Here is a 13,730-nt window from a genome sequence, read left to right as displayed (position 1 = left end):
GTCATATAAAGGATTTTTTAATGTGCTACATGGCCTGGAAATGTAATACAGTTTTAGTATGTAAACTTAGAAATCAGCACGTATTACTATTGGACAATAACGTCAGAGTAATCTATACACTTTGAATGTTTCTTCCAACTACTCCCTGTTCACAATAAAGAAATTCATACATCTGGTATGTCTAAACTCGACGCAAACAGCTGCTGGTAACAAATTAATTCAGATTTTTTCGGAAGAATAGACTAAAAGTCTAAAAATACTTTAAAATTAACAATTAAGCGGCCTTATGTTTGTATATCACTTTACAATAACCACCATATCGTTTTTGCGCAAAGCTGAAAACCTTGAATGCGATTCGTTCGGCAACCATGTAATTTCACGCTTTAGCGAATCGAAATCGTGACGTCACACAATGCGCACCAACGATACGATTCGATTTGCTCATGTAAAAAGGCTTAGTTTAACATATTAACCCAATTGGACGGGAAAACCCCCACTAATGCAACACTGCTAGTTTACTCAATTTCAACGTTTCGTACAAGTTGTTCAATAATACCACACCCGTAATTAGTCTGCGTTGCCTAACATACAAGTTTCTATCATTTTTTTAACTTACACGACTATACTTCTATACAATTTACCCCATGAAAAAAATATGGAACAATTTCATTTATTCAGTTGCGAACTAAATTGCTTATTAAGACAATTGCAAGAAGAGAAAGAAGATTTTTAAAAAGTGCAACAACCCTCCCAGTGAAATCTCTACTTTTTTAAGAGAAGCTCAATGCATTTCACTCCAAGTTATGCAAGAATTTGGCAAAACCACGCATGGCTAAGTACCTACACACCACCATATAATTACTAAAAGGCGTTCATGATCAAATTTTTTGTCCGTTCAAGATCAAATTTTTGTGGCGTGCGGCGTAATTTTTACACTTCAAAATTCGCCAGTGCTTAAAATCTGTTGCCAACATTTTTAGAAGTCCCTAATTTAAAAAAAAACAATGTCTGACATAGGATATTTTTGTCATTTAACGCTTGTTTTGTCATGGTTCGTAGATAACAACGCAAAAGTTGGACAACAAAGCAATGCCTAGTTTTATCAAATAGTTCATACAATGCCTAAAAGGCCATTTAGGAAAATAAATAGCTGTCTTGTGTATATACGTTTCGTGCAAAACATGTTAAAATATATTTTCTGATGGAACTTAGAGAATATCTTAAGATGCTAGAAAAAGGTAAATGGTGTTTTACAAGCATTCTTGTGTGTCACTCACGCATAAAAATAGATAAAAATATTAAAAGGACTAAAACAGGTTAAAAGACACAATTTGTCACAAATCTTTCAAAATCAAACGCTTTCCTTTTTAACGTTCGTTGCATCACATCCAAACTCAACAAATTTTCCAACGACTCCGTTGACGTCGCTGCCTCCGATCTTGGCCCACGTCATGCGCTCGGTGGTGAAGTGCACCCCCACACGCCCCCTGGTGTCCACTGATATTGCACCCCCAGACCCTCCTACTCTTGAATTCATCTTTTTTAGGGCTTTGGCCGTCGCCTCCTTGGGTGCCAAACCTTAAAATTATCAACAATGGATGCATTCGAAATGGGACAATGGCTATTGTGACGTCAAAGTCTACCTGCTTCCACGTAACAAGCGATGGTTTTAGCTAGATTCACTTTCATTATGGATTCCCCATGTCCGGTGGTAGAAACTGCAACTGTAAAATGTAAAGGAAAAAGAATTGTAAATGGATTTCGCAGTGATAATAACAACAGAGTTTGTTTGAAACGTTTTCGAAAAATTTATGTCCCCCCCTAATCCCTGCATTATTCTCTGCGCCTTCGTCGATCTCTTTAATTCCTCCAGCCACATTCTTTTAATTTTTATTGTGTTTCATAACTTCACACAAAATGTTTTGGTAAGTATTTTGACAATTTGTTCTATACTAAAGCTGTAATACATCTTTAAGGGCTGGTTTAGACGCCTTTGGGCGTTTCAAATCAGGCTTACTATTTTGGAGTTTTTTTTCATTTATTTATTTCATTTTTTCTCACGGGGTTCGACCCAGGACGCTTCCGGGGACGAATCCCGATCCATTTTTTTGCGTCTGTACCAAGGTTTCCGATTACGGTTTTTTCGTCAGGCGCGCCGGACCATTGGGCCAAGTTCCTTACCTGATTCGTTATCTGCATACCCTCCACTGCCCACTATCGGCGAGTCTGAAACCCGACCGACCTGTTGTGCTGTGATGCCTCCAGTGGATGTTGCACAAGCCAGGTTGCCATGGCAATCTAGTGCCACCGCGCCAACCGTGTCGTGACCCCTGTCCAAAAAACACAGCGATCGCTTGAAAATTACCTAAACATGTTCTTAGTGACGTCATTTTGGTGACCTAAAGTTAATTTTTACACAAAATACTATTTTGGGAAGTTTTTTTGTGAAACAAATATTAGACCATTTGCAATTAGGGCTTACGTATTTGTGTTAAAAAGTCCATCCACTGCCTGTGTGTATTTGTCGAAATTCTTTAACTCTTCTTTCACGTGGTCTGTGACGAAATAATCGATGTTTTCTTCAGATAGATTGTGTTTTCGCGCCATTTTCAAACCGGCTTCACCCGCGAGAAGACAATGAGGACTCTATGACGTAACACATGACATCTCATCTCGTGACGTAATATGTATTACGTCACATGCTTACCTCATCCAGTATGATTCTTGCAACTTGGACCGGGTTTCGGGCATGTTGAATACAAAGCACACCGCCCACGTCACAGGTATCACCCCTCATTACAAGAGCGTGCATTTCAACACCACCAGCCTCGTTCAATACCGATCCGCGGCCTAAACAAACACAAAATTCACGTTAAAAATTTTCCGCTTACAGAAAGTCAAACATGGCCTACCATTCATGTGCCTCACAATTGGTATTTTTTGTACGGTTAGTTATTTAGTTTTTTTATGTGCAATTATACGCCAAGTAACCTTTTTGGAAATATGAACTCCCGCGCCAACATATTAAGCAATTGCTAGTACTGAGTGTGAATCCGTGTCAAACACTGTTTTTGTTCTCTTACTTCTAACCAGCCATAATGATGCTTTAAGAGCAAGCCTTTTACTCACACAAAGCAAGCATTTTATAAAACAGACAAAGTCTTTCTTCGTACCGCTGTCAAACCTGTTAAGCAAGGTGCTCACAGTTGCATACACAGTTCCTAGAATTAGCGAGTTAAAAGTGTATTGAATGACCTACCTGCATCAAACGCTGGGTTGTCTTCTAGACTCGAAACAGCCTTTACCACTGCGTCAATGCAACTCCCACCACTTTTCAACACTCTGTTGACCAAAATAAATATAAAAAACTAAAAATTGCAAAGTTTAATTTCTAACCCTGCACTTACTTGTAACCCTCCAACGCTGCTAATTTCGCGCCCTGCTCCGAATCGGTGATCATGTGATCAGGAATTTTCCACGCTCCACCGTGCACTACGATTACAGGCTGGTGCGTTTTTACAACCCCGTTCATGTTGCCTAAACTAGCAATGCGGTCACTATGAAAAGTCGAACAGAGGAGTCAGTTTCGGTTACAAACTAAAAAAATTTTTTAGCTGCCAGTAGTCTAAAGTCGTAGAACTAAATTAACGCTGGTAGAAATAGTGTAGCTGCAGGGCGTCTACCATCTATCCACCAATCGTGCCCTCAACTTTGTGGCGCATTTTAACTGAACGTTGCGCAGCTATTTCTGTCTAGGTAAATGTTTTAGCGCAATTGTGCTGCTACGATTTTGCCCGGCGAAATAAACTCAACTAACAGTCACATGTCATCTTAAAATACAGGAAATCCGCAATAGTTGCTTTAGGTTTCAATTAATCCTTGTAACTTTAACAGGAAACTGCCCTCGGCGCAAAAACAAAACGCTTGATGCCTTCTCGACTAACAGTTACTTACAACTTTAAGACTGGACCAGCAATCAAACAAACGCTTGCCTCAAAACATTACATATCTTTTACTAACAATAAAAAAATCGTCAAAACCCTTAAAAATTGACGCACAGTAGTGTTATACAGCTCACTGCAAAAGCGAAACCCTATACCACTGCCGTACCCACAGACCACTGAACGTTGGTTTGACCGTTTAGCTGACGCAACGCGTCTAAATTCTTACATGTGGGGGTGTGTCGCCGTCTGGTAGGCGTGACAGCCAATCAAAACCCTTTTAGACGTGAACCGGAGTAAACCCAATTACAGGGCAAAGGGACATGTTCTGAAGGTTTCAAACGACTTTGTTGGGTATGTTTGTCGTCTTTCGTAACAATGGACTTTAACTTGGAGACTGTTTTTTATGAGATCTTTGTCGTTTCTATTTATATAGCTAAAAAATGTAAATTTCGCAACTAAAACCTTTATGACATTGGCAGTAACGTTTGTTACCACCTATGGCAGTGATGTGCAACCCTAAACAATGATGGGCTGAATAATTACAAAATTACTTTTTCCTGTGATTTTATCAGCAAGTTAGAACTTAAAGGCGAGTTGCATTAGTTTTGTACAAAAACGTCCTACCAGAGTACCACACTATACAATCTAAATTGTCAAGTTGCAAACTTTTAGAATCAGATTAACGTTAATACGCAACTAGGTGACTGACTTTTAGCAATATTTCTAGGGTTTTTAAAAAATTGCAAATTTCTGGTGTCAACCATTATAAAGTTTCAACATTTTGTTCTTTCTACGAAACTGAACTCGACATGACCTTACTGCAACCACCTAATACTGTCTCTAATTCTGTTGTGTCCTTTTTCCTCTTAAACCAGTCATTTTGCTGCACTAAACGCAGTTAGTTCGCCTTTCTAGGAAATAATAGGGATTGTTGGAAAACAATACGTGAACACAACGAATGGAACCATGGCAAGGAAATACTATAGCAATGTTGTCGTTTTGATACATACCGAAACGTGAAAAATAGTGTTAGGTTTGAATGGCACTGTAGGCACGCATATCCTGTTTTGTGTCACTCTCGTGTACAAAACATTTTTCACAAACTAACTGTAATTAGGCTATTCCAGCCATCTGTGAATTATTAGACCTGTCAACGTCCATAATACTGAACTAAACTACAAATAACTGCACGCAGTGGTGGGATTCAATTTTTTTGTCAGAAGGTTCTATCACAAAAGTCATATTGTTTATTCTGTTAAACCGGTTCTGTTACAAAAAGTGCATTGACAATAACCAGTAATGCTAACCGGTTCGCTGATCTCATAAAATTTCGTGAGACGGTTCAAAAGAACCGGTGCGGACCGACTGAATCCCACCACTGACTGTACTTTATAGTTTAGGCCTGAACGTGCCCTCCCTTGTTAGAACTCTCTTGAAAATGACGCGAAAAATGTCAAGCTGCATCACAGTAACCTACCAACTACGTGTACAGCGCATCATAACGCTTGCATGAATGATTCAAACGTCATTTCCGTTATTAACACTAATCCCTGTAAAAAGGTCTTTAGGCATTACTCAGCACTTTTAAACGCAACCAACGTTAGCCTACATTCCTTAACTGTGTTCAGCCACCATGCTTCGACTGTCTTGACATGATTTAAGGGCTCCGCCCCACCACTACAGCCAATCAGTCTTCGGTTTGAAAAAAATCGGGCTTTTTTATTTTGCACACAGCTTGGGTTACGACTGCCTTGTGTGTCTCAACACCGCAACTGTACACTTCTAATGATGTGCAATGAACCGGAAACCGGCACAGATCACGTGATTTATATCTTAGCACCAGCAATGGACATTGTCTTCAAACTGAATATTTATATGTGATCAGTTCATCACCCCAAAAGCAAGCAATTTTGCAGCTCTTTTGCTGTCTGAAAACTAATTATTACTCATGGATTTGAGACTCGAATAGTTTCTTGACTATGTGGACCAGAATACTAATCATATTGTAACTTTTGAGAGTTGTGTCAAGTATTTGCGCCACACTAAGTGTTTTTCTTCCTCCCTCCAACGTTTATGGTGCATTTATGTGAAATAACGTCTACCTTAAACATACAAATAACAGTTTACTTGTATTTGTGGGTGGGTGAAAGACTGGGCTACCTAAAATGTTAATGCTATTACTACGTGGAAATTATCATCTACCGTTTCTGACCCTCACCTGGGTTACGTAGTTTTTTCGCCCTTAACACCAATGGTCTACTGGGGTCACTAAACTGTTGCCGGATCCTGTCGGCGAGGCAGATCAACGCGATTTTTGTCCACTTCCAAAAACCTGCCTTAGGACTTATGGCCCTTACTTGTCGTTCTAAAAATTATCTGACCCGCTGCAAAAATAACTCTATACTTCTGCACTGCCGCAACTGTTTTAACAATACACTACGTTAACATGAAAAGTTAAAAGGCAAATCTTAAAACGCAAACAAAACCACGTTGGTTTACCAACTAGTGCTTGGACATGTTGACGCACAACAACTCGTGCGTTCTTTAAATTATTAATACAAACTCGAAGAGCACCCAAGAAAAGTAATCTTCAAGCAAAACGTTATTTAATCTCAAAGATTTACAAATTATGCACACTGCCGACATGCTTATTAAGTATAGGAACCTCTCATTTGGGATGAATATGCGGCAAAATTGTTGGGACTCCATGCAACTTGATTTAACATTTTTTAAATTGCGTTGGGGGTAAATTCATTTTTTTTGAAATGGTGAACGCTATTTTTGCATAGATTTTCTTTTTTAAATAATAAAGCTTGTTTATTTGCCAAGTAAATCCTGCAGGTTGGTTTTCCCGCAGTCTTAATTTACGCGAACATAAAGTTCTTCTTGATATAGCCTACTGTATTGTTTTGCACACATTCAACGACTTTTAAAATTTAGCATTAAATTAATTTGCAGCGGTTGTGATATGAATTTATTCCATATGTTTACAGAGAATCGTCTTGCCAAAAATAGATTTGACACCCCTTTCGAGAAAAAAATTACAAGGAGTCGGCTCAAATAAAGTCATGGTTCGCCGCACACGGGGCAAAAGTGCAGAGGTTTTCGTGTTTCGAGATAAATTAGGTTGTAAAATTATTATTAGCAGTCTAATCTCTTTTTGTGATCTTTTGTTCTAATACATGTATTAAAGAAACGTCTGTGCTTGCATTTCATTTTGACGATTGCTGTTCTGTTAATTAGTTTATGATAGAAGTACATCGGTATTGTTTAAACTGTTGTAAGGAGAATTAGTTATTTATTTAGTGCTTATTTGTGGTGTTTGTTATGGAGATATTTGAACTGGCATTCTGCTTTGGTGTCTTAAATAATAAGGTTAGGTAATTTTTGACTATAGTCAGGGTAGCTTGATATGCATTTACTTAGCCGTTAGCTGTACGCTTTCCACTGGAGTTTAGTTTGTTTTATGGCATATGTCAATGGTTCCCAAACAAAACTGTTTTTTTGGGTGACACTAAAACGTTGAATGGGCGGGAGATGGCGGGCGTCGTGAAAACCGCTGAATATCGGGTTAAATTGCTGACGGTTAGTGCTATTAGGGTTGGGATAAGGTTTTATAATAGAAAATCCTTAAGAATAATTCCCCTGGATACATTCTGCGACCGAGGGAAACATTCAGCGGCCGAGGGAGACTTCCCGCCCAAGCATTGTTTCTGAATGTCAGGAAACAGCTGAATAAGTTTTAGGCAGGGACATTTTTTGATTCATATACTATTATAATACCTCAACCCAACCCTAATAGCACTAACCGTCAGCAATTTACCCAATATTTAGCGGTTTCCGCGACGTCCCGCCACCCATCTTCCGCTCATCCCACCCATTCAGCGTTTTAGTGTCACCCGTTTTTTTGGTTATACACAAGCTTACTTTAGTTGACAAGAATTAATTTAAATGGTATAATTATAATGAAATTACATTGTGCATTCTTGTGTCACAACTACTTTTTTGCATGTCACATGTTTTGAGGCAACAGGGAGTATTGTAGTGATTGGTAGCTGTTGTACATTTTTTTGTATTAAGTAGTACATGAATATATATTTTTTTAATATTTACTTACATTTAGGCTTTTATTAGTAAACCACCACCTGTTAATGTAGGCATAAAATGTTTATGGTCAGTCATATTTTCAGTTTATCAAGACAGCCAAATGATTGGAGATTGATATGTGTTTAAAATGTAAAAATTGAAAAGTTCAATTCTGTCTTTGTGTCAAATGTATCCCGGAGTGAAATACATGAGTGTGGAATAGTGTTAGGTCCAAATGGTACAAGTATGTTTGCTTAAATCAAAGCTGCCAATTCATAACAAAATTCTTTTATGAATTAGTAACATACCAAATATTTGAGTGTTTGGAATGAAATGAAACGAACAAACAAAAACATTGTTGTTTTCTACAACCTTTTCTTCCTAATGTAACATTATAAATTTGCCCCTTTGTTGCAACATTTTCCCTGTTTTAAAAAGATTTGACACTATCCATTTATACTGTGATACACCCATAGTTTTGAACATAACATATACATTTATCAATGTCTACAACAAAGAGCAATTTTTACTTTTACATGTCTCTGAATTTAAAATTCAAAAAGGAATATTGTATAAAAGTGACAAGATTGCTTGTAAAGCATATTTTTTAACCCCAAATTTCATTTTAAACCCCTCATCTTCTATAAAAATGTCAGACTAATGTGATTATCAGGTTAAGATGTTTTAGTTGTGATATAGTTGATGTGGCTAGCTATTTCAAATGTAAACTTTTTGGCACAAAATGGTAAAGACAGAGTAAAAAAATCTTGATATTTAAAGCAGTATATATATGTTTAGATTGTGTGAATGACAATATGGTTTCAAAATGTGTAATACGTTTCCATGAAAAATCTTCACTTGGTTGTCAAACATATTTTAAATGTATATGTCAAAAATATTTGGATGTAAAACCTGTCTACTATCACAATCCAAATATGCTATGTGATAGCCAAGCCAAGGTTTAAATACTGGTGCCTTGCATTAATAGGTAATGTGAGTTGTGTTAGTACATGGGATTTAATATTTACAATGATCTCCCGAAGTTTTCTGAGAAATTCATCAACGTATTGAGCTTTTGAGGAAATGGATTAATGTGGTTTACTCCATTAATAATAACTGATATTGAACGGCATATCAGGAAGTTCAACCAAAGTAAAGTATTTGCAGTGTCGCATTGTTGAAATTTTGTTTAAATGTAAACAACATGTTTTTCATTTTTTGTATGAAATGTGTGTTAGATATGTCTGTAGTAGTGTGTCATCATTTTTGTTTATTATGGGTCCCCTTCCCTGAAGGGGACACATATTGTTTTTGTCTATATTTTTTTTTTCTTTTTTTCTTTTTTTCTTTTTTCTTTTTTTCTTTCTAACGCAGATTTGTTCCCACGTTTTGGTCAAGAAAGAATGGTTCAAACTTTTTCAAATTTACACACATTACAGATATTGGTCTAAAGATGGTCCATGTGAATTTTGACCCCGTTTGATCCCTCGGTTCACCCCCAGCCCCCCAAAACGTGAAATTTTTAGCGCGGATTTGTTCCCACGTTTTGGTCAAGAAAGAATGGTACAAACTTTTTCAAATTTACACACATAATATGTATTGGTCTAAAGATGGTCCATGTGAATTTTGACCCAGTTTGATCCCTCGGTTCACCCACAGCACCCCAAAACGTGAAATTTTGAGCGCGGCTATTGTTCCCACGTTTTGGTCAAGAAAGAATGGTTCAAACTTTTTCAAATTTACACACATTACAGATATTGGTCTAAAGATGGTCCATGTGAATTTTAACCCCGTATGACCCAGAGATTCACCCACAGGCCCCCGAAACGTAAATGTGTCTAACGCTCGTTTGGTCAAGAAAGACACTGTAGGCAGAAGTACCAAGAGAGTAACTCACTGGTTTACGATAGCGGGAGGGCTCAGCTTGACGTCGGACAGACGTTTTACGAGACATCGTTTCAGTGATTAGAAATCAGCTGTTTTGCACAGCAATGCTATGTCGTTTTATTAAGTTATCACTCACATTTTTAGTTTTGGCGAAGGTTTTACACCTATGACGTGATTTAAGCCTAATAACCGTGCTTCGGTTTTGTATATGTCAAGAAAAACTTTGTTAATAAAAGTTAAGATGAAAAAATTAACTTGACTTTTTTGCCAAATAAATGTTTTTTTAAATGTCAGGTTGGCCGCCGCATGATCACGGGTTACTTAAGGTCAACTAGTCGGTATTACAAACACAGCTCAGAACTTTCTTCATAATGTAGCGTTTTTTTTAACAATCAATTTAGGAGTCAATACTCAAGGCATGTATAAATTAGGCTTAACAGTATTGTTGAACACGAATGACGGCGTGCTATTGAAAACGGTGTCAAAAGGTCAAACAGTCGTTTGGCGTGTGCACCCTAAAAGGTTACTACAGGTTAATGGTACTCATTTTGCGAAACAAAGGTAAATGAAAAACAATTTGTTATGTATACACTTTTTAATTTAAAGTGTCTGTAACACAACTGTTACAGCTTTCTAAAAAAAATTGCCCGACCTTGGAGGACTATATCTGGGTCAAAGCAAGAGATTAGATTTAAGTCTTTGTTACGTTTTTTTAATGTTTTTGTAATTACATGACAATAATAGTGCAAAAAGAATACGAACAATTTTTTTTTATTGTTGGGTTAATGCTTTCTAAAAATTTGTCCTTAAGAATGTAAAAATCACCGCAACATTTGTTTAACGTAAATCCGCACAAACATGCGTGTGGGGACCCATCAGTTTTTGTTTACAAAAACAATCATACGTGTAGATCAAATGATGTATATAGTAAATTGGTAAATATCGTATAGAATATATAAAATGGAAGTATATCAGAAAGCCACTCTTCTAGTTCTAGTAAGTACAGTGATAAGTTGACGAATGTCCTATTTTAGCTTAAACACTGATGATTTTTGGCTCATGATTCAATCATATTGGATGTAAATTTTTTAGCCTCTTTTGCTTTGCGTTTTTGTCAGTTGCTTTGGTCCAGTGGCCCTCTATTGTAGGTTAACTTTCAAAATAATGTTTTGTTTGAGTTAAGCTTTTGTGATATTGTGTCAAACTTGAGTAGTTCAAAAAACAGGCTGTTGTGTTGTATACTTGTGGAAATGGTCTTTTAGCCTGGCTATTGGTTTCCAACTTTCGAAAAAATACCCAATTGAAAACACTCACCAAGCTAAAATAGCTACTAAGTTTGAATGTTGTGTAGTGCAAAGTTGGTGGCACATTTTGTGGATCATTTGTAAACATTCTGCAGCTATAATGTCATTGTCAGGTGTGTTATTACCAAACACAATTATGTGTATAAATTGTTTTTTGATGGGTTATAATTTGTTTTTTGATGGGTTATAATGTGTTAGTTGTAAATTTTGATCAAAGCCACACTTTAAGACCCTCGACAAACAGTATTATGTTACCACCTTCAGTCATTATATTGTGTCAATAGCAGATGTATATGTACACAGGAAATTGTGTAATATGACCAGAGGTTTTGAAATTTGACATAAATTTGTGTCATTGTTTATTGTTTTGCTGAATTGTTGTAAATTACTTGACAGGAAATGTTTTTTTCAACAATATGCGAGTATTTGGTATGAAACCATTGTACAAATATTCTGTTGTTTTTACCAAAGTTTTGTGGGAACACTAGCTGGTACATGAAGTAGCTTGTTTTAAAACCAAATTATCAAAGGGCTTTTGCCTTGCCGTTCTGTTAAAGACTTATTTTGGACAAATAATGTGATTTTTTCCATTTGTATGTGTTTTTTACACGTTTTACATATATGTTTCAATCTTCTGTAACTACAGGCTTATTGCATCAAATTTGTAGTTTCATATAATTTTATGGCAAATTAGCTGTTTTTTAATCAATTTTGGGTCGGCAAAATACAATATCTGTACATCGGGTAAATATTTTTTTTAACTGGTGAGGCTTTTTGATCCTGTTTCAAAACCAAAGTCTAGTTTAATAAATACAATTGTGAGAAAGACTGTCATTGAAGTGTCAGTTTAAGTAAAATTAATGACTTTTGATAGTGACTGATTGTTTTGGTGTTTGTCCAATGACATTATGTCTGGGATTTATTTGCGAAGTTAGCTTTTCAGTTCCTTTTTATATGAACCTTGGATACTGATTAGTTTTTTAACATGAAATACATATTTTGTTATACCTTGTTTCAGTACATGTTTGAATCTCAGCAATTATTATTTTACAGTAATCAACTGTTTCTTACATGTGATATATTTTACATTTTTAGTAAACATTTAAAAAACTGTACATTGTTTGTTTACTTAATTGTTTACTGTAAACAAAGTTTTTGTCGTTCAAATAATTGGAAAGAGAAGTTTTTTCAAAGAGAAATTTAAAAATTTTATCCGACAGCCAATAAAAGCCTCTGTTCATTAAAAAACTCTGCCATAAAGTGTTTTTGTTTTCCTTGCACTAAGATAACCCACAATCATCAAGATGTGTATTTCCAATACTGGAGTCATGGTAGAAAAAAAATTGCGGAAACTCATCTCAAAGATTAAACTAAAAATTAGACTAAATTCTCATATTGTATCAAAATCTTATGTTTGTGGTGGTAACATAACTTTGTACAGTTTGCTTGTCAATAGACAAACAACAAATCTTAATTTACATTAAACTGGAAAGAAAATATGTTCATGTAGCACCGTAAAAAGGAAAACACACCCATATCATATTAGCAGGTCAAAGAATGTATATATATTATAAATCGGCAAATTGGATATAGGACATATAAATTGGCAATATATAGGAAAGTTACTTTACTAGTTTTGTGTGTTCAATTTTCCAGTGAGTGAATTAATGCTTACTGTGTTAAACAATGTCCTAATTTAGCTTTAGGGGCTTTCAGTCATAAGACACCATGTTTTTATTTTACTGACTTTGACTCATTTACATACATGATACTTTTCGCTTATGTGCCATTGACACCGTTTCGGGTGTGGCGAGGGTTTCTTTTTGATGAACTTTGTACTGTACCAGTGCCATTCAGATGTGTATTTCAACATGTAATGAGATTTTATGTATTGTCAAATTTGGACACAAAGGGTCTTGAATACATGGTGCAATGTGTAGAGACTGATGGCTTTAAATAAGGGGACCAATGCTCGCTGCACACACCTTTTGTCAACAATACATTCACTGTTTGTAAAGAACAATAGAAGTTTCAAACATGCATATAATTAGGGTTGCCCCGATACCCAGTTTTAATCTGATATCAGTACCCAATGTTTTCAACAAAAAGGTATGCACACAGTTTTCTGGCCAGGATTTGTCCATGTTGTAACAGAACAGTGACCGTTTGTAAAGCACTGCAACAGCCTATAAACTTAATCTTAGGTGACCTCAGTTAAGATGCAATAGAATGTGGTGCATTGGCGACTGAGTCAAAAGTGTGACAACCTTTTTTTTGCAAAAGATTGTGGCAAAAACTACAGACTAAACATGTTTTTAAGGTATGGGCTGATACAGCCAAAGTATCGGACGAGTACCACCGAGGATCAGCGCTGATACAGTATTATTGGGCCAACCTCACTTTAATATAGTGTATTAATATAGTTTAAATGACTTTGGTTTGGTCAATTACAAAAACTTTTTATTTTTTTGCAACAAATAACTTGACTACCTATACCACAATTGACACA

The 13,730-nt window shown here is 36.2% G+C and overlaps 1 protein-coding gene across 1 annotated transcript; it reads right to left on the bottom strand.

Annotated features, from left to right (window-relative positions):
* Positions 1 to 654: 654 nt before the first annotated feature.
* Positions 655 to 3,607, bottom strand: LOC145230562 (isoaspartyl peptidase/L-asparaginase-like). Its single transcript, XM_080096004.1, has 7 exons — positions 3,408 to 3,607; positions 3,260 to 3,342; positions 2,708 to 2,850; positions 2,483 to 2,646; positions 2,182 to 2,330; positions 1,644 to 1,724; positions 655 to 1,578 (listed from the first exon to the last, which is right to left on the bottom strand). Exons 1-7 carry the CDS (start codon positions 3,530 to 3,532, stop codon positions 1,352 to 1,354), a joined length of 972 nt encoding a protein of 323 aa, XP_079952130.1. The 5' UTR covers positions 3,533 to 3,607; the 3' UTR covers positions 655 to 1,351.
* Between the last annotated feature and the right edge of the window lie 10,123 nt (positions 3,608 to 13,730).

This window comes from Phallusia mammillata, chromosome 5 (genome assembly GCF_965637545.1).
Source record: "Phallusia mammillata chromosome 5, kaPhaMamm4.hap1.1, whole genome shotgun sequence".
NCBI classification, from domain to species: Eukaryota; Metazoa; Chordata; class Ascidiacea; order Phlebobranchia; family Ascidiidae; genus Phallusia; species Phallusia mammillata.
This window is presented reverse-complemented; position numbering and strand designations above follow the sequence as displayed.

Coding starts and splice junctions, on each gene's coding strand:
- LOC145230562 (XM_080096004.1), bottom strand. CDS start 3,532: ATGAACGGGGTTGTAAAAACGCACCAGCCTGTAATCGTAGTGCACGGT. Junction 1,725..2,181: donor GTATGCAGATAACGAATCAG/GTAAGGAACTTG, acceptor TACATTTTACAG/TTGCAGTTTCTACCACCGGA. Junction 1,579..1,643: donor CGCTTGTTACGTGGAAGCAG/GTAGACTTTGAC, acceptor GATAATTTTAAG/GTTTGGCACCCAAGGAGGCG.